Genomic DNA, 17,359 nt, shown 5'->3' on the forward strand with positions numbered 1-17,359 from the left:
CTAAAGAAATTTGTAGAATATGGTTTTGTTATTACTTGTACCATCTGCTGGTAATTCTTGAGGAGAATTGGATATCCTCCATCACGAATGAAAACACCCACATACATACAATTAGTTTTTGTTTCTGAAGGAAACAACATTGCCAACTTAATTTAGATTGATGGATGTCAACTAAAAGAAACCAGACATACTCTCTCTCTGCTTTTTCTTGTCATTCAGCGATAAAAGTGGAGCAAATGATGACTGAAAGAATGGCATGTATCAACAGATGTTACCCTAAAGGGCCCCGTTTGGCTCATCTATAAGGCAGCCCACCAACCCTAAGGCTGCATCTAGTTAGCAGATCAGAGTTTAATATTTTCATTTTTATTTGGATACAAGTGACAGTAAGGGAGCTGGATTCGAACACAAAACTTCGGATACAAAGTTAAATGCTTTCACCTTAAATTTCAGATTCCGAAACTTTATGGGGGAGAGAAATTCCAAATCCTAAGAAGCTTTGTAGCATGTTGTGTGTCTAATGACATGAATTTTCTGTTTTCATCTCCTCCTCTTCCCGTCAGATGGTGAGACCCAAATGATTGGGGTGATTAGTAAAGGTCTTAATTATGAATCTTGTTGATTGGGGTGATTACAGCTTAAAAACATGGTATATTTAGGTCTTGCAAGCCAGACTGGCTTTTGCTTGACTTGGCAAGTGATTGTGATGCCCTGCAAAATCTGTCCTTTTGATTGGATTATGTTTGTTGTTATTTACTTTTCAAGCATAATTAGCGGTGGGTAAGTCAGTAATTTGATACACAGATTCACGAGTCATCTTATATTTTGTAATTGAGAAATGCTCAAAAGTGAGACTCTCTTTAGATTCTTTGATACCTCGCAATTTAACGTCAATTTCGTGCCAACATTATTAAACGTTGTGCAAAAAATATGAGGTGATAGGGACTTCATAAAGAGCTTACTTCTGGGTCCTCTTGGCATTTCTCTGTAATTTATTAAGGTAAAAAAAGGTTATTTGTTTTTTAACATTTTATGATTGTTAATCTGCCTAAAAGTCATTATTGACTGCGCAATTTTGATTTTTGAGAAGGGATCAAGGGAAAAGTCAACAAATTCACTTGTTGCTAAGATTTCGCTCCCTTTTGACGCAAGGATTGGAAGAAAAGGATTGAATATATTAGTACAACGATATATTTTACATTAAAGAGAGGGATGAGTTCGGTTAAACCACACAAATCTAATTTGGTATCAAATTCACCGTCCACAAGATTCAAACCTAAGATATCTCATTTACAAGTACAAAGGAATATCATCAAACCGTAGTACTAAGTGATAAAATAACTAGATTTAATCATTGACCTAATTAGAACAAGAAAAATTGGATGTACCTGAAATAACCAGACGTAGTACATTTGAAAAGAAGTTGAAACAAAGATATACAAGGAATCATTCAAAATGCATGTGTTTTCTTCCTTTCATTCCAGTCCAAATAAGTAAATTTGAAATCACTCCATCCAAATCGGCCCTTAATTTGTTGAAAATTAGGGAATAGCCGTACAAGGATTCATGAAAAAAAAAAAGTCATGATAGCATATGCATGAGTAAATAAATAACACACACGATGCAAGCAGACAAAGATCACATTGGTTGGCAGTCGGCAGCCCCTTTTTCTCTCACTTGCAACCTATCATTTCAACACCCCAAATAGTTTTTCTATCCTTCTTGAGTCCATTAAAAGAACCCCACAAAACAAACAAGTACTTTGTTTGATTCTTATATTTCAACCAAGCTTTACTTTCAACATGAAAATCAGAACCCACAGTTATAACATAGATATTGTGAAGTTATCTATATCCAGCAGATCTGACCCACCCGAAATTATGAACTTCACATGTAGGTGTCTGAGCCACATGGTATTATCAGGTTTGCATACTTGTATTAAAAGGAAAACTGATGAAAATGATTTGAAAACTTTGAGTTTTAACGATAAGGACAAAATAAAGAGTAAAGTGAATAGTACCATGATTGATTTTTTAGTATAAAAATATGATTTTTCGTTAAAGTGAACAGTACCATGAGCTTTTCGTTAAAGTTCCCAACGTCTCAATTTCATGTAAGTTCTTCCTATTTAGGGTTGACTTATCTTGTAAGATATGGTTTGGCATGGAAGATAGAGATCAATTTATACCCTTTATCAGAACACCAAAGAAACAAACAAACGAAAAGGATAGAAGAAAAGCCATTTTAATTTTGTAGTAATTCACATTGGCACTGTATATATTTGTCAACATTCTAAACATGAAAAAGATATAGAAATTAAACTATATGTCATTACCGACCTGATGCTGGGTTGCTCCGGTCGCCGGTTCCGACCACAATTGAAAATCTGCAGCTTCTCTGCATAAACAGCCAATTATAAGGCAGTGTACTAAAACAACAAATTGATATACCTGTATATTCTTCATTACATAAGATATGACAAGAGGCACTTCTTCATCGGCGCATTTTAATGCATGATATGTTTCTAAAGTCTATTCCTCCTAGTTGAGGGGAATGAAGCCTGGTCCGAAATCATTCAAATGATGACAATCTTCAAGCTTCACCGAAAGATTTCGAATCAGACAACATTCCCCTCAACTGTTCTTTGAGAGAGAGGAGAGAGAGACTCAACTGTGTCTGAGAGAGAGGAGAGGAGAGAGAGGGAAAGGAGAAAGAGGGAAAGGAGAAAGAGAGATGGCATAGGGAGATTTGATATGGCCATGCATTATATTTTCATGGGGTCCTTATATACGTAAGGATGAAACTCGCATGACATATGGAGTCCACTCTCTACACTAATACTGCTAAACTTGCTTTCAATTTCACACAGCTGGCCAAAGGATATCTTCGATTTTTTTTTATTTTTTATTTTTATGGATATCAAATTTTAATTGTGAAAGAGTCAACTGAAATAGCTTCTTTAGGTACTTAAAAATAGATTATGGAACAAGCAACCCTCTACTTTCAAAAGCTCTCTGCCCTAACCCTTTGCAAAGGCCAATGTATAATGGGACACAGTCCAGACTTTGTAATTGCTTTTTGACAATCAACTTAAATAAAACTTGCACCTCTACCTTAAAGAGCGGAAATATGCACACCTAGAATCAATACAAACACGATGGTTTAGTACCTCGTTGTTGTCAGTTCAACGTTCCAACAGTTCTATAAATCGTGATTAACAGTTCGTAACCGAGTCTACTGAGATTGATTGTTAGTAATTGATGAAGTGATTAATTAATTTTGAGGAGGGTGTGTTGCTTTGATGCAAGGATCTTGACGTTGGTGTTGATTGCAGCTTACAAGTAAAGGATATGTCTTTTGCTTGCCAGGATATATGTCTTTTGCTTGCCACTTGTGTAAAGGGACGGTGATGGAAGATTGGAGGGTGGAGAACCTTCAGTTATCAATGATGGCATGCATATGTGATTTATGCCAAGCTTAAATCCCAAGCTTAACACAGATTGGCCTGTTAAAGCTAAGACAACCAACCAACCAACAAATTTCAAAGAAGAAAGGAAAAAAGGACAAAAGAAAAGTGGAATATAAAGTGCATTATGCATAATGCACTCCCTAATTTTATTTTTATTTTTGTCTTTGACTTGATGATCATAAGTTTAAGATCTCCTATCCATGTTTCAATTTCATATAATTTTTTGTCTAAGTTAGAGATATTCAAAAGTTTAAGGAGATCTTGCGACATGACTTTTTAGTCAATTTAGGACATAATTATTCTTAACCTGGTTTCTCATTTTTAAATTTCTCCATCTCTGTAGTTTTGAAGTTTTCAATGTATGAAATCTTGATATCCCTCAAGAGTTTTATTTGGAATCGCTACGTTGATAAAAAAAAAAAAAAAGAAGTTGTTTTAATTTCATATTTGAGTCAAACTTAGCCCAAAAATATAAGTAATGTGGAAAAGAGAAGAAGGTGTATACAAATTATTAAGATAATTGCTTGACTACAAAATTAATAAAGTTCTCAGTAGAGATTTTGGAATCAAAATCAACTTTCCCATTAGGACCTACATGTTTGTAAGTAACGTATGATTTGTATCACCAATAAAGTTGAATACTAGAAGCTAATGGAATCATTACCTCTATATATGAAATATATATGCTAAGCCTACATGTCAAAGTGCCTTTTCCTAAGTAGGTTTTCTGTTCCCACATTTCAAGCATGTTCTCTCAAAAAAGGGGTGTCAATTTTCATCTTGGTATTTGAAAACCTAACACATGCTCACAAAGTAGGCATCCTTTCTTTCATTTTGTGCCAAACTTCTTGGGATTAGACATAAAAATACATGAATTGGTCTGCATGAGCTTCAACTGTTTATGAGATTTTCTAATACACTTCGGAATATTTTATGCTTCGAAGCAAGGTCGGTGAGACTTTGGAGGTCATGTGCGAGACTCAACTGCACAAGATCACTTACACTGAGGGCTTAATTTGATGAATCTTCACACATTAAAATACATATATTATATACACAGGTAAAACAAAATTATAAATCAGAGGCCCTACGATTTTGCAGTGCCACCACCACTTGTGTGTCCTCAAGGCCGGCCGTGCTTCGTAGTATCATAGAAATTTCGGTTTATATCAATACAAAAACAATGAAATACAAGAATGAAAAGCTAATAATTTGGCTGCATATTGGCAATAAATTGTGTGAATGTGAAAGGATATGTTGATGAACGAGTAGCTTTCATGTGCTCAGAAATCCAGCAGTAGCATCATGAACACTTTTTGAGTTTCTCGTCCTAACATCAAACTATACAAGAGCAAAACCGTTGGAGTTCATTTCTCCAACAAACGTGTATATAAATACGAGGACTAAAACTTACATATAGTGATGAGTATGCATCCTTTTGTATTTTATCTCTCTTCTCATGTGATGGGTTAGAGTTTTAAAGAGAAAAGACATGAGTACAGTAAATAGAAAAGTTTTTAATCTAAAAGCGGAGCCACGACCACAATGTCTTGCATAAGTATTAAGAAACTCTATATACTAAGAAACTTTAAAAAATACTATGTAAATATTAGTTTACAATGCTTTTGTTAGAAATTCGCATGAGCAAATAAAAATTAAGCAAACAAATGGCTGAGATTTTTGACTTGCATGTTCGACTCCCTTTAAGCATTTGACTTTTAAGTTTTCTCTGACTTTAGTGAACTTATCTAGAAGATAGTGTCTGCGCGGTCGGTTTGGTATGGGTGATGAGCAGATAACCAGTGGCTGAAAATATTGACTTAATCTGCATGCAGTACATTCATATCTGTTTCCTTTACGATCATACATATTGTTGCTAAGAACATGCTGTGATCCAGAAATAAATAAATAAATAAATAAAAGCATTTTCTTTTTTTGGGTTCGTTGTATGCATACAACTTTGAGCAACATAGAATCATATGTAATTAGAGCATCATTCTTTACTTCCTTAAGCTTATCTTCGACAACCGCCTTGCATTTTTCCCAGAAGCAAGATGTATCGAAATCTAATTCGTATGAGATAAGAGTTTGTCATCTTCATTGTGAAGCGTACAAGAAAGCTCGATGCATCTTGCAGCTGAGAAGAATATTGGTGATCTCAGAATGAAGATGACAAACTCTATCTCGTACGAATTAGATTAAAACCCCTGAATTAATCTTCCCTTTTTTCAAATGATCATGCGTGAAAGATCCCTTACCTCTCGTTCATCTTTTGAACCTTGTTCCACCGACCTACAATAACATTGTAAGAAAAGGAAACTTACATTACTGGAAAAGATACAAACGTTGAACAAAGGATTAGTCCCCTGAAAATAAATAAACTAACTTACTAGGGCGTTTTAGATTAAAGAGGGTTTAATTAGAGTTAATACTCATGGTTTAGAGTTGTCATTCTTGCCAGAGCTTATGATTTAGGGTTTAGCACTCGGGTCTCGAACTGACTTCAAAAGAATACTAATTCACTGGGTTGTTAGGGGTCCAAACAGGGAGTTGCTAGGGTTTAATTAGTTTTAAGGCTTAGGGTTGTGAACTTGTAGATATATATATATTTGGTACCTAGTATTTAGTTTAGTAGTCTTGGGTTAAAAACTTGAGACTTAGAATCGCCATGTGCTAGACTAGATCCCTAATAAGGATTGGCACGGTTCGGTTTGGTTTGTTTTGGTACTAAAAGTATAACTAAATCAACTAGCATTCAACAGTTTGGTTTGGTTCAATTTTGACCAATACATTGGTCTGGCTCAGTCGGTTTAAGCCTATTCCGACATAAACAATAAAGATTGATAGGATTTTAGAGTTTGGTGTTGACTGAAGACTAATTAGTGGTAGGCAAATGTTGCCAAAATTAGATTAACCGAAATCAACTCAATTAAGTCCAAATTTTAATGCTCGCAAGTGTACGAATCGTTAAGTAGTATAGTTACGCAAGCACAAGATCGTTCCAACTAAGATTGAAATAATTCTAATTATCTAACTTAATTTGTATTGCACTTGAATTGGAATAGAAAAATTGATGATTTGAGAAAGAACTTTGAAATTGTAAACATAAACAAAAATCAAAATTGCTTAAATAAATATCAAGAACAACAAAGAAATCAAATTATAAATCAATTGCGAAAGACACTAGAGAATCCGATTCACCTTAACCAATCCAACTCAATTCCTACAACTAACTATTAATGAGTAATCATCCAAATTGACGGTCTAGTTCCTCTAATTCATATAGTATCCACGACATCTAGATTACTATCTATACTCATATGTGCTAACAATCTATGGTATCTAGATTACTAAATACACACGAGTTCCTTAACGATTTGAGAAGACCGCATGAAACCTAGTGTATGGCATCTACATCAAGGAATTCATAGTACCATTTGCAAGACGCTAAAACCGAATTAACAACATGGCATCTGTGTTAACTTACATCAAATACACTCAACTCAAACTAAAGTGGTGGCCAATCACCAAGATTAAAATCAAGCTCATAAGCACAGCAAAATGATACTCAACTTGAATGAAAATTCATAAATAATTAAACTGAGAAATTAAGAATTCATAGTTAAGCTACATTGTAGCCCTAGCGAAAAGAAATTAGTTCCGGAATATAATCGGAAATATTATTGAATTCATAAAATTAAAAGAAAAATAAGTTTAGAAAAACCTAACAAATGCCCTTGCACTGCCGCTGCCTTCTTCTTCTTGTTCTGCCGATGCTTTCTTCTTTTCTTTTTTTTCTTGTTGAACGAGGATCAGTTTCCTCCCTTTAATTCCTCTTCTTTTTATCTTTCTTTAATGAATAATGACCAGCCAATTAACTATATTAATGAGCTGTTTTTTCCTTCTTTGTCTTGCCCACTTTAGCTTCCTTTTTCTGCTTGTCTTATTCTTCCTTTTCTTCTTCCCTTTTCATTCATTTCTTCCATAATAAGCAGCCCCAATTATCTCCAAATTAATGCCAATTGAACTCCACCTGTTCCTTTTGGTTTCTTTTGTCTTTCCCCTTAACTTCCTTCTTTACTTCCTTCTTTCATTCTGCGTAATTGACGAAGGTTTAAAACCACAACCATGACCTTCATATTGCCCTCTTCAATTCTCTACTTGATTCAAAACGGTAATTGTATTTTCCAAATGGACATCCTCCAATTTTATCCCAATAAGTATCCTGCAAAGAGATTGAAGTAAAACAAATTTAAGTTCAATCATGGTCGCAGGCATTTAACATACCACATGATTATATTAAAACTAAGAAATTAATATGATTTTGATCCTTAGTATGACTATAAAAACTCAAAAAATCATATAATTCCTCTCGTTTAAATTCAACATGTCATCATAAAATGTAACTTCAAGGGTAAAATAAGTAATAAAATATGTGCTCATCAGCAAACGTGACTTGTTTTATTTTTGTCATGTCATTCCACTTCCTATATTTTAGTTATATCGATTGAACTATATATTCGCGGGACCATGAATTTATTGGCGGGTTAGCTAACTAACATTACATCTTAAAAAACTAATGATAGCCCATCTTTGACCCTTCAGTGTAGATAATATCGTTTGTTAATCATCTTTTAAGACATCAAACGACCAACTAGACATGGATTATCCGAAAGTAAAACGCCTAGGAAAGATGCTGTGTCTAAGAAAAGCCTATGAACACAGAAGAATACAAATCAAGACACTACTAAAATAGAAAAGTCTATATTCTTCTTTGCACAATATCAGCATGGGTACTGGCGACTATATGGGGGCAGCACAAGTTGTTCGGAAGTGTCCGGTCTGATTACAGCGGCTGCAATGCACAACTCGTTTCGTGCGACTACCATCTTCTGTGCGAATTCGCCTTTTCCTTGGTCGTCCAGGTGGTCGAAGCGACTTTGGCGGGTTAATAACCATCCACATATCCGGGTTACCTTCATTTGGGAATCCAGCCATCTCCTTCCACAGAGTTCTATCTGGAATTGGATGAATCGTCTCTGAGTAGGCTTTCCGATAATTTGCCACTGTGAAGCAACTCTCAGTGAACCGATAGACATGTTGCCTGCACGACTCGAGGGCTGCTGCGGCATGAGAACATGGCAATCCACATAGCTGCCATCCACGACATGAGCAACAACGGGTACGAATGTCCACCGTGACTGATCCTTCATGAGTTCTAACTTCAAATTCAGCTTCATTTGCACGGATCACATTGTAAGTACGAGCAAGCGCAACTGCATCTAAAACACACTTTTCAGCAGAAGGAACGAGTATGCCCGTCCACTGCATGCTCATCTCACGACGCTCATTGAACCAAGTCATCAGATGCCGTCTGATACACTCCATCATCTGAATTATTGGAAGCCCAGATGCTTCTACTATCCAAGAATTTATAGACTCAACCATATTAGCCGTCAACTGCCCAAACCTTGTTCCCTCAAAATATGCTGTTGCCCACAAGCGGGGAGAAATTTGTTTAATCCAATGGGCTGCTTCCTGTGATATAGCTTCAATCTCGAGAAGTTTTTGTTCAAACCCAATGCCAGTAAGAGCATAAGCAGCCTCCCAGAGAAGGTTAACGAGCAGGGTATTATTAAATTCCTTTCGTAAACTGTCACTTAAATGGCGCATACAAAACCCATGAAAGGCAGTTGGGAAGTTTAGTTCCACCCCATCAACAATACCCTTCTGTCTATCAGACAAAATGGTAAGCCTTGGCATGTACTCTGCATAATTTTCAAGGAGGACACGGAGCTCAGAGAGAAACCACATCCAATTTTCATCATTCTCTTCGTCAACCACCCCAAACGCTAATGGAAACAGAGCTCCATCTCCATCAAACCCGGTGGCAAAAAGCAAAGTCCCAAGATACTTGCTTTTCAGATGAGTTCTATCAAGCCCAAGAAGAGGCCGGCAGGCATTCAGAAACCCGTATATAGATGCATGTAATGAAACAAATAGGCGTTGGAAGGAGCTATCATCCGGACTACCATAAACCTGTGCAATGCTCCCAGGATTGGTCCTTCTGATCTGGTCACAGTATTGAGGAAGAAGTCGATAATCTTCTTCGAAGGAACCACGAACAGCTGCCATGAGCCGTTCCTTTCCCCTCCATGCCTGCTTATACGACAATGCAATGCCATGGACTCGATGAATCTCTTCTAGTATCTCTTTTGGTTTGTAATTTGGATTTTCCCTCAAGCGTTGTTCCACAGAATCTGCAACCCACTGGACTGAGGCTTGTTGGTGACCAAGATGGGTGATTCCACCACAGGTGTGTTCTTCATGGATGGTCCTTATCGTGAAAGTAGGAACACCTGGCAGCTTTGCAGCATGAATTCGCCAAGCGCATCCTTCAGTTGCACACTTGGCAGTGAAACGAGTCTTGTCAGACTTGACTGTCTGCATCTCAAAGCGAAGGGCAATAGCAGCATCTCTCAGTGCCCTTCGACAGCTCTGAACATCAGGAAACTCTTGCCCAACAGTCAGCTGGTGATTAGTTGTCAAAGCAAGAGATCGATACTGAAGGACAGGAGGAGTATCTAAAAGGTGGGAGTGCTGCATACCCATGTCCGAGTCAGGTACAATACCCATCTCCTGATTTTGATCCATCGCTAAATCCAAATTTTCGTGAAGATCATGGTCCTCCACAACAGACAATTCATGATTATCTGATAAACCCAACTCATGAGTAGCCACGGTAAGAGCAAGGTCATTGTCATTGTCGTCATCAACATTCTCCTGATCAGTTTCAACCCCAATATCTTGCTCCAACTCCAAACCTTCTTCTTCAAGATTTTGTATACGCGTATGTTGAAGACCTATCTCATGTTCATTTGTCTGATTGAAAGCCAATCCATGATCATGGGGATTCCTAAAACCCTGCTTACTGTCATGACTACGATGACCTAATTCCAAATCCTGCTCATGGGCATGCCCCAACGCAAAGTCATGACTTTGACCTAGCGCCGGATTGTGATTCTGCCCCAGTCCGGGATGTGAATTCTGCCTCAATGGTAGATCACCATTCTGCCCGAGAACCAAATTATGGTCCGCCATTACAATTTCAAAGACCAACAGAATCACCCCCCACCAATAAAATCAAATGCCAAACTTAAAAGCTGAAAATTTTCTGCCCACTTTGTGTTTCTGAGTAGACCTGTGCCACAAAGAATGCATATTTGAATCAAATTAATGTTCTTTTTTACCACTGACACTGAAAAAACGGATATACAATCCAATCTAGAGCATCATTTTATCACAAAAATTTGTTTTTCGATGCAACTTCATTTGGGAATCAGTGAAACTACAGTCGATACAGATTGAGATCAGCACACAGTACCCGCCTTTCAGGAATTCCTAACGAATAAGCTAAAAAGGTTTTAAATTGAAGTATGAAACTCAACATGCTATATTATACTCTAATCGGGCTGCTTAAAACTCATAAATCCTCAAGCAACTGAGATTTGCTCAGCAACCAAACAGATAATTTTCAATGAAAAATAAAGAAATAAATAATTGAAGTGCTATAGAACTTACAGAAACAAAGTTTGCCCAGAAGCTCAAACAGAACTTGCAAACTGAACCTGCAAAAATCACAAAAAAAAAAAAACAAATAAATAATTAAAAATTAAAAACAATCGATCAAGAAACTTTAGAGATGGATTAGATATACAACAGTAGAGATTGCATCTAACACAGTTAAATAAAAGAAAATAAAATCATTTCAAAGAAAAACAAGAAAAAGAAGAGCAGAGAGAGAGAGAGAGAGGGGGGGGGGGGGGGAAGAGTGAGGGGTTTGAGTTTGGCGGGTGGGGCGAGAGGGAAAACAAACCTGAAGGGGGGAGAAGGGTAGAGAAGGGGAAGGCACAGAAATTTTGCAGGGGCAATCCGGGGGCAGCGAATGGACTTCGGCAGACTCTAGGGTTAGCCAATTTGGAGGGTATTTATGTCATCCTGTTTTCCCTTCTCCTGATATTCCGATATTGCCCCCGTTTCTCTCTTTTGAATTATCTCTTGAGAACTATTGGTACTATAAAAGAACGTGATAATTCATTTTATTACAAAACATGTAAATTTTTTTTGCTGTAAAATAATGTGATAAGTCTATCTATTATGAAGTTCACGTAAATCTTATTACTATAAAAAAAATGTAGAAAATTCTGGTACCATTACTATAACATCTTCGTTTTCTTATAAGAAAATACTATAAAAACAATCGTGATAATTTTGTCCATTACAAAATTCACATAAACTTTACCATTATAGAATGTGAGAACTCTGTTTATTAGAGAGTTTATGTAAATGCTATTACTATAAAAGAACGTCTTTATTCAGTTTATTACATAATACAATTGATCATACTATTATAAAAAATGTGATAACTTTCTGATGCAAAATCCATGTAAATCGGAGTGCTATAATAAAATGTTTAAACTAAAACATCTTCACTTTGTTTAAAGGAAAGAGAAATAATAAATACATATCGTATTTAGCTTTTCACACATTCATGTTTAACTATGTTTGTTGTTTCCGTTGATTTCTTCACTTCGACAACCATGAACAAAGAAGGACGTTAGAAGCTAAAAGTGTGAAAATCATCCTCTTAGAAAAAATACTATATAAAATTATAAATTAGAGTACCAAGATAAATAAACAAGTGTATTTGTATTAATTTTTATGTTGTGTGGGACCTTCACTCACATCCATATAGATAGCGAGAGGTTGAGAAATAATTGAGTTGGTGGGGGGTGGGAGGGCATTAAAGTAAAAGAAGCGATGGAGGGATGGTAAGGGCGTTGTTTGGTGGAAAATGAGGGCTACGACCAATAGGGGCAGTTACCAATTAGGGGAGAGTCAGGGGCACTTGTGTAGTTCTTCCTTCTTCTTCTCGGTTTTTTTGGGAATTTGCCTTTTTCAATTTGGGCCCACATTGACAGTAACTTTTCCTTTTTTTTTTTTTTTCACTCCAGTAAAATGTTATTGAAAATGGAGAGGATGTGGAGAAAATTTTCAATTAGTTTTTACCACTAAAGTGTTCTTCTCTTGATGTTGATGCGTGCATATCATGGTGTTCAATTAAGAATGTCAACGCAATCAGCCACCGCATAGTATGTGGGTTGTACGAGAATAACTTACATAAAATAAGTTCACTGTCACATGATATTCCGATTCAATAATACATTTATGCACATAACATTAGATTATTGGCTAAAAAACAGTATATGATAATCAGCCCGTTTCATGTAAACCCTTCTTATAATTGTAGGCGTATAGCATTGCCACTCAAAAAACCGAGGGGAGGGGTAAAGTTAATTATGGAGAGTGATTTCCGCAATCCTCCTCTTTTACATTATATACTCATCTCCTCAATTATGTCTCTCGATTCTACAAGATTGTCTAAACAAAAAGGGGGGGTGGAAGGAAATGAAAAAGTGAAAATGGAAGTGCCAATGAAAGAATGATGTATGATATAATAAAACCCATAACAAATAAGATTCATTTTTTCTTCTTTTACACGAAATATCAGGCCCTAAAGCACCTGAACAACAACAATAAGGAAATCATTTCCACACGCTATTTTTACCTGCTCATGTTTATTTTTGTCCCTTGATTCTGCTTTTGATTCAGGCAAAAGGAGAAAAACATCGGTGTTAAAATTACGCACAAGTGTGTAGAAAATCTGCTTGCAGAAACCTGGAAAGCAAGGCCATCTCATGCCAATTGCCAAAGCACATACTAGAAGCACCAATCAATACCCTCGCCTACAACATTGACTGAATCAATAGATGAACTTCAAGGCTTCAAGCTATGCAAGCTCACTGACTCCTGCTTGAAACTCATGTTTTCCCCCGAAAGTACTCAATTTTATGGTGGTAGAATTCCAAGGTTGTAATTAAACTGGAGAATCAAGTAGCTCCAATTGCTATAAACCTACTGTTGTTATGATCTATCAAAAAGGCACTTTTCTTTCTAACTGTGCAGATTTAAGCTTAGGAAGCAATTCGGATACCACCTTCTGCAAGGATACACAATTTAACCGGTTGTCACTTCCATCTACGACCAAATTTGAGAGAGATGTAATTTCATCGACACCAAAATTTTCATCAATTAACTCATTCCAAAATTTTTCATTCTGCTTGAGATTAGATGCACTTATAAGTTCTATTACTTTCTCCAAGGTTGCCACATTCCTACCAGCACCACAACCTGTGGCGGTTGCAGCACCTACAGCATTTGCAACTGCTAATGTGTTAACCTTCGGCATATTGTGGATAAAACCATACGCAATCGCAGCCACGAAACTATCTCCACACCCAACAGTGTCTACGACATTTACCTGTCACATTTCAGTATAAGAACTAAGTATTCATTGGTGTATAGCCAATAAAGAGAGTTGGAATTGAATTCAAACAGGATACAACAGAATATTAAGGTACTCCTATATGCACAATTACTTTTGGCCAAAAGATATCATCTACCAAATACTCTTATTTGTAGGAAGGTTCAAGCTACATACAAGCACAAGCACACAGAGCAAGCAGATGTATCTCGAGCATGTATAACACTTTTGGAAACCTTTTCTTTTCATTGTTGTGGTTAAAAACTTAAATATAACAAATATGATTTTGGCGTGAAAGGGCGTGCATGATGGCAAACAACATGCAATGTACAAAATTTGATCCAAAGTTAGATGTAGAACAAAAAAAATCTAGCAAGAATTAATAAACATGCACGAGTCTGATATCATAAAACAAGTAAGCTAAAAGTTCACAGGCAATGTCATAAGAAAATGTCAAGTTAGAAACTGATACCTCAAACGCTGGTGCGCAAGAAATACTTGACCTGGTTATTAGAATTGAACCCCTTGGACCCATTTTGACAATCACCCATTTTGTGAGCACCCCTTGCTTGAGCAGCTCCTGCCCTGCTAATACTGGGTTTTTAATGCCCGTCAATGACTCAGCCTGGAAATCATTAATATCATCCCAATGTCTTAGAAAGCAGCAAGACAAGAGAAAAACTTCGCACACTATAAGATAGAGTAAATTAGCATAAGATTAATAGTGGGTAACAGTAAATCAAACCTCATCAGAAGTTAGAAGAAGAACATCACTCATCCTCAACAACACGTTAAGTGCTTCGCGTTCTTCTGTTGTACCAGCAGAAAGGCTTTTACCACGTGGTCCAGGGTCGAAGAAAATTGATGTACCAACTTCGACGGCATACTCTACAGCTGCAGCTATTACACCCGGAGAGAGTTCATCAAAGCCATAACCATTGCAGAACAGAATCTTTGACTGTTTTATAGCAGTCTTTACTTGTGCAGATAATTTGCTCATCCAACTGAATGCAGGCTCCTTACTGAAATCAGCTCGGCTGATAAAAGAAACCAAGTCAATTCAGATTGCCATTCTTTACAAAGGAGATGAAATTACTTAAAGAAAAGAAAATTGTGGAAAATATTTACCTGCAAAAACCATGTCTTTGCAATGGATCGACGAGAACCCAGCACAAAAGTGTTTCATATGATGCAGCTGAACTGTCAACATTGGTATTGTTGTCACTCATTCCAACCATTCTAATTCCTTCATCTTGAAGAACATCTAAAAGGAACTGTCCATATACTTCGTTACCCACATGCCCAATCGCGATGCAATGAAGTCCTAGTCTTGCAGCTGCTATGGCCATATTGCAGTTTCCACCAGCTTCCCAGTATTGCTACATTTCAAACCATATAATCAAATTCAGAAAACTTATCCGCGGAGATGCATATCATCTACATAAGATTGGAAGTATTTTACACTGTTCTTCATAGAAACTACTGCATAATGCAAAGCAACATTTACAAAAGAGAACTAAAAAGCTCAAATTAAGACGAAACAAAAGTATTGAGTGAGAAACAAAAACCATAATCATTATACTGGGTCGAAATTTATAACCTTGATCACAAAGCAAGCTGTAATCAAAGAATCCCAACAAATAAAATACTCCAAATTGCTTCAGAATGAGATGAAATTAGCAGTCACGGAAACAAATTCAACTCTTTTAGTTCATTTCTAAAGAAAAAAAATATCAAATGGGTTCAATTTCAATGGTACAGGAAATGCAAAGAAATAAAAAAATTAAGGTTACCCAACAAAAAAAAAAAAAGAACTTTTCCCGGTATACTCAGAGGCTGCGAGAGAAGCAAACCTTATCCGGCGGGGAGGCGGATAACAGGTCCATGTAAGCTTTGCGGTCGCGGATATCGGGCGGGGGCAATTTGGGCACACTGAGGACGATATCCACGCAGAGATTGCCGAGAGTAGCAACATCTACGTTTTTAACGCCGACGCTCTTTGGCTTCCAATCGTGCACGGAGCCATTGGGGGAGCTAGAGTTAGGGGAGTGTTTGGAAACGGAAACATCGAGCGCTCTGGCTGTGCGGTTGGAGACGGAACGGGCGCGAACGTAAACTGGCGCAAAAATGAGGGGGGATTGGGATTGGGTCAGCCTAGGGCTGTGGGGAAATATCAGGTGGGAGTGAGTGGAGGATACATGGTGTGGGATTGGGGGTTTCAGGGTTATGGTGCAGTGATGCATTCAGAGAGAGAGAGAGGGGGGGGAATGGCGGGATTGTGGAGGAGAGAGAGAGAAAGAGAGAGAGGGGTTTTGAGTGGATTGGGAAACGAAGAACCGAGTGACGGTAGAAATGGCGGAAGTATTGAAAAAGATTTGGTTGCAGAGTCAAGTGGTGCAGCTGACGCTCTGCAAGTGTCCGTTGTTTGTTCCCACCACTGGTGTTCGGTTGTTATCTTATTACTTTATTGTTATTTCTCATCCTTCACTTTTTTAATTATTAATCACTCCCATAAATTTCAAGCATCATAAGTTGAGTGAAATAGTAACATCGTTTGATGGTATTGTGAGTACATTGAAAGGTCGTTCGATTCTTTGTTTTGTGGCATAAGTTGGAGCACCAGTTCATGAATTGAGGTTTTTTTTTTTTTTTTTTTTTTTTTAAATAAACGATATTATCTACACTAAAGGGGTGGAAGAGTAAACTAAGTCTCATATTGGGCTAGCCATAATAATGTAGTTCAAATTCTCATTTGACAAAAATCGAATTTAAAACCTCTCACTTACAAATGAAAATAATACCATTAGATCGTAATAATAAATCTAAATTAATTCAATTCCAATGATATGCATAGGGTGCATAAAAGTAGCTTGACTTGTTCTTGTAGCTTTACTAATAATAGTGGTTTAGATAGAAATACAAATTGGCGCCCTATTAGGGGTCCACATGGAAGATGCATATTCTTCTACATGTTCCCTTGAATTTAACTTTCTTATTCATCTGAGAATATGAAACTTATTCTGTCATGTTGACGATGATGGGTTGGTGGGGGCACAAGTCGCAAAGCGGATACCCCTCCTTGCTCCTTTCGAAGGATAGAAATTTTTTCACAGTGTGCATGCTGGTACGTAAGGCCAATGGGCTTTGGTGATGGGTGCAAGGATTTTTGCATGGTGTATTCGTCAAGATGGAGATTGTTGTGATTGACTCATATTATGAGTTGGCAACAATTTCATTTCAATCATGTGGAGTGCTAGCTACTTTCGGTTAAAGAAAGGGACAAAGAAAAAGGGGGACATCATTATGATGTCTAACCCTTAATTTGTGGCTTTTACAAAGGCAAAGAATTGGCCTTGTGTGATGAGCCGAAAGAGAGAAGAGGAGAGAGAGAAGGCGGGGCCTTTTTGTTTATATTAAGGCATAATGACGATGATGGGTTGGTGGGGGCACAAGTCGCAAAGCGGATACCCCTCCTTGCTCCTTTCGAAGGATAGAAATTTTTTCAC

At 37.1% G+C, this 17,359-nt stretch overlaps 2 protein-coding genes across 2 annotated transcripts; both read right to left on the bottom strand.

Moving 5' to 3' along the window:
• Window positions 1-8,076: 8,076 nt before the first annotated feature.
• Window positions 8,077-11,278, bottom strand: LOC137725568 (uncharacterized). Its single transcript, XM_068464295.1, has 2 exons — window positions 11,051-11,278; window positions 8,077-10,670 (listed from the first exon to the last, which is right to left on the bottom strand). The coding sequence occupies exon 2, from the start codon at window positions 10,568-10,570 to the stop codon at window positions 8,273-8,275; it is 2,298 nt and encodes a 765-aa protein (XP_068320396.1). The 5' UTR covers window positions 10,571-10,670; window positions 11,051-11,278; the 3' UTR covers window positions 8,077-8,272.
• A 1,686-nt stretch (window positions 11,279-12,964) lies between these two features.
• Window positions 12,965-16,267, bottom strand: LOC137726671 (fructokinase-1-like). The gene is made up of 5 exons (XM_068465610.1): window positions 15,707-16,267; window positions 14,982-15,232; window positions 14,599-14,890; window positions 14,326-14,478; window positions 12,965-13,850 (listed from the first exon to the last, which is right to left on the bottom strand). The coding sequence occupies exons 1-5, from the start codon at window positions 16,094-16,096 to the stop codon at window positions 13,464-13,466; spliced, it is 1,473 nt and encodes a 490-aa protein (XP_068321711.1). The 5' UTR covers window positions 16,097-16,267; the 3' UTR covers window positions 12,965-13,463.
• Window positions 16,268-17,359: the final 1,092 nt, after the last annotated feature.

This window comes from Pyrus communis, chromosome 2 (assembly GCF_963583255.1).
Source record: "Pyrus communis chromosome 2, drPyrComm1.1, whole genome shotgun sequence".
Classification (NCBI taxonomy): Eukaryota; Viridiplantae; Streptophyta; class Magnoliopsida; order Rosales; family Rosaceae; genus Pyrus; species Pyrus communis.

Bases quoted from the DNA above. Each gene is read 5' to 3' on its own strand.
- LOC137725568 (XM_068464295.1), bottom strand. From the start codon at position 10,570: ATGGCGGACCATAATTTGGTTCTCGGGCAGAATGGTGATCTACCATTG.
- LOC137726671 (XM_068465610.1), bottom strand. From the start codon at position 16,096: ATGCATCACTGCACCATAACCCTGAAACCCCCAATCCCACACCATGTA. The intron at 15,233-15,706 runs GTTTGCTTCTCT...TTTGAAATGTAG, and splicing joins CCGCCTCCCCGCCGGATAAG to CAATACTGGGAAGCTGGTGG. The intron at 13,851-14,325 runs GTATCAGTTTCT...GAAATGTGACAG, and splicing joins CTTGCGCACCAGCGTTTGAG to GTAAATGTCGTAGACACTGT.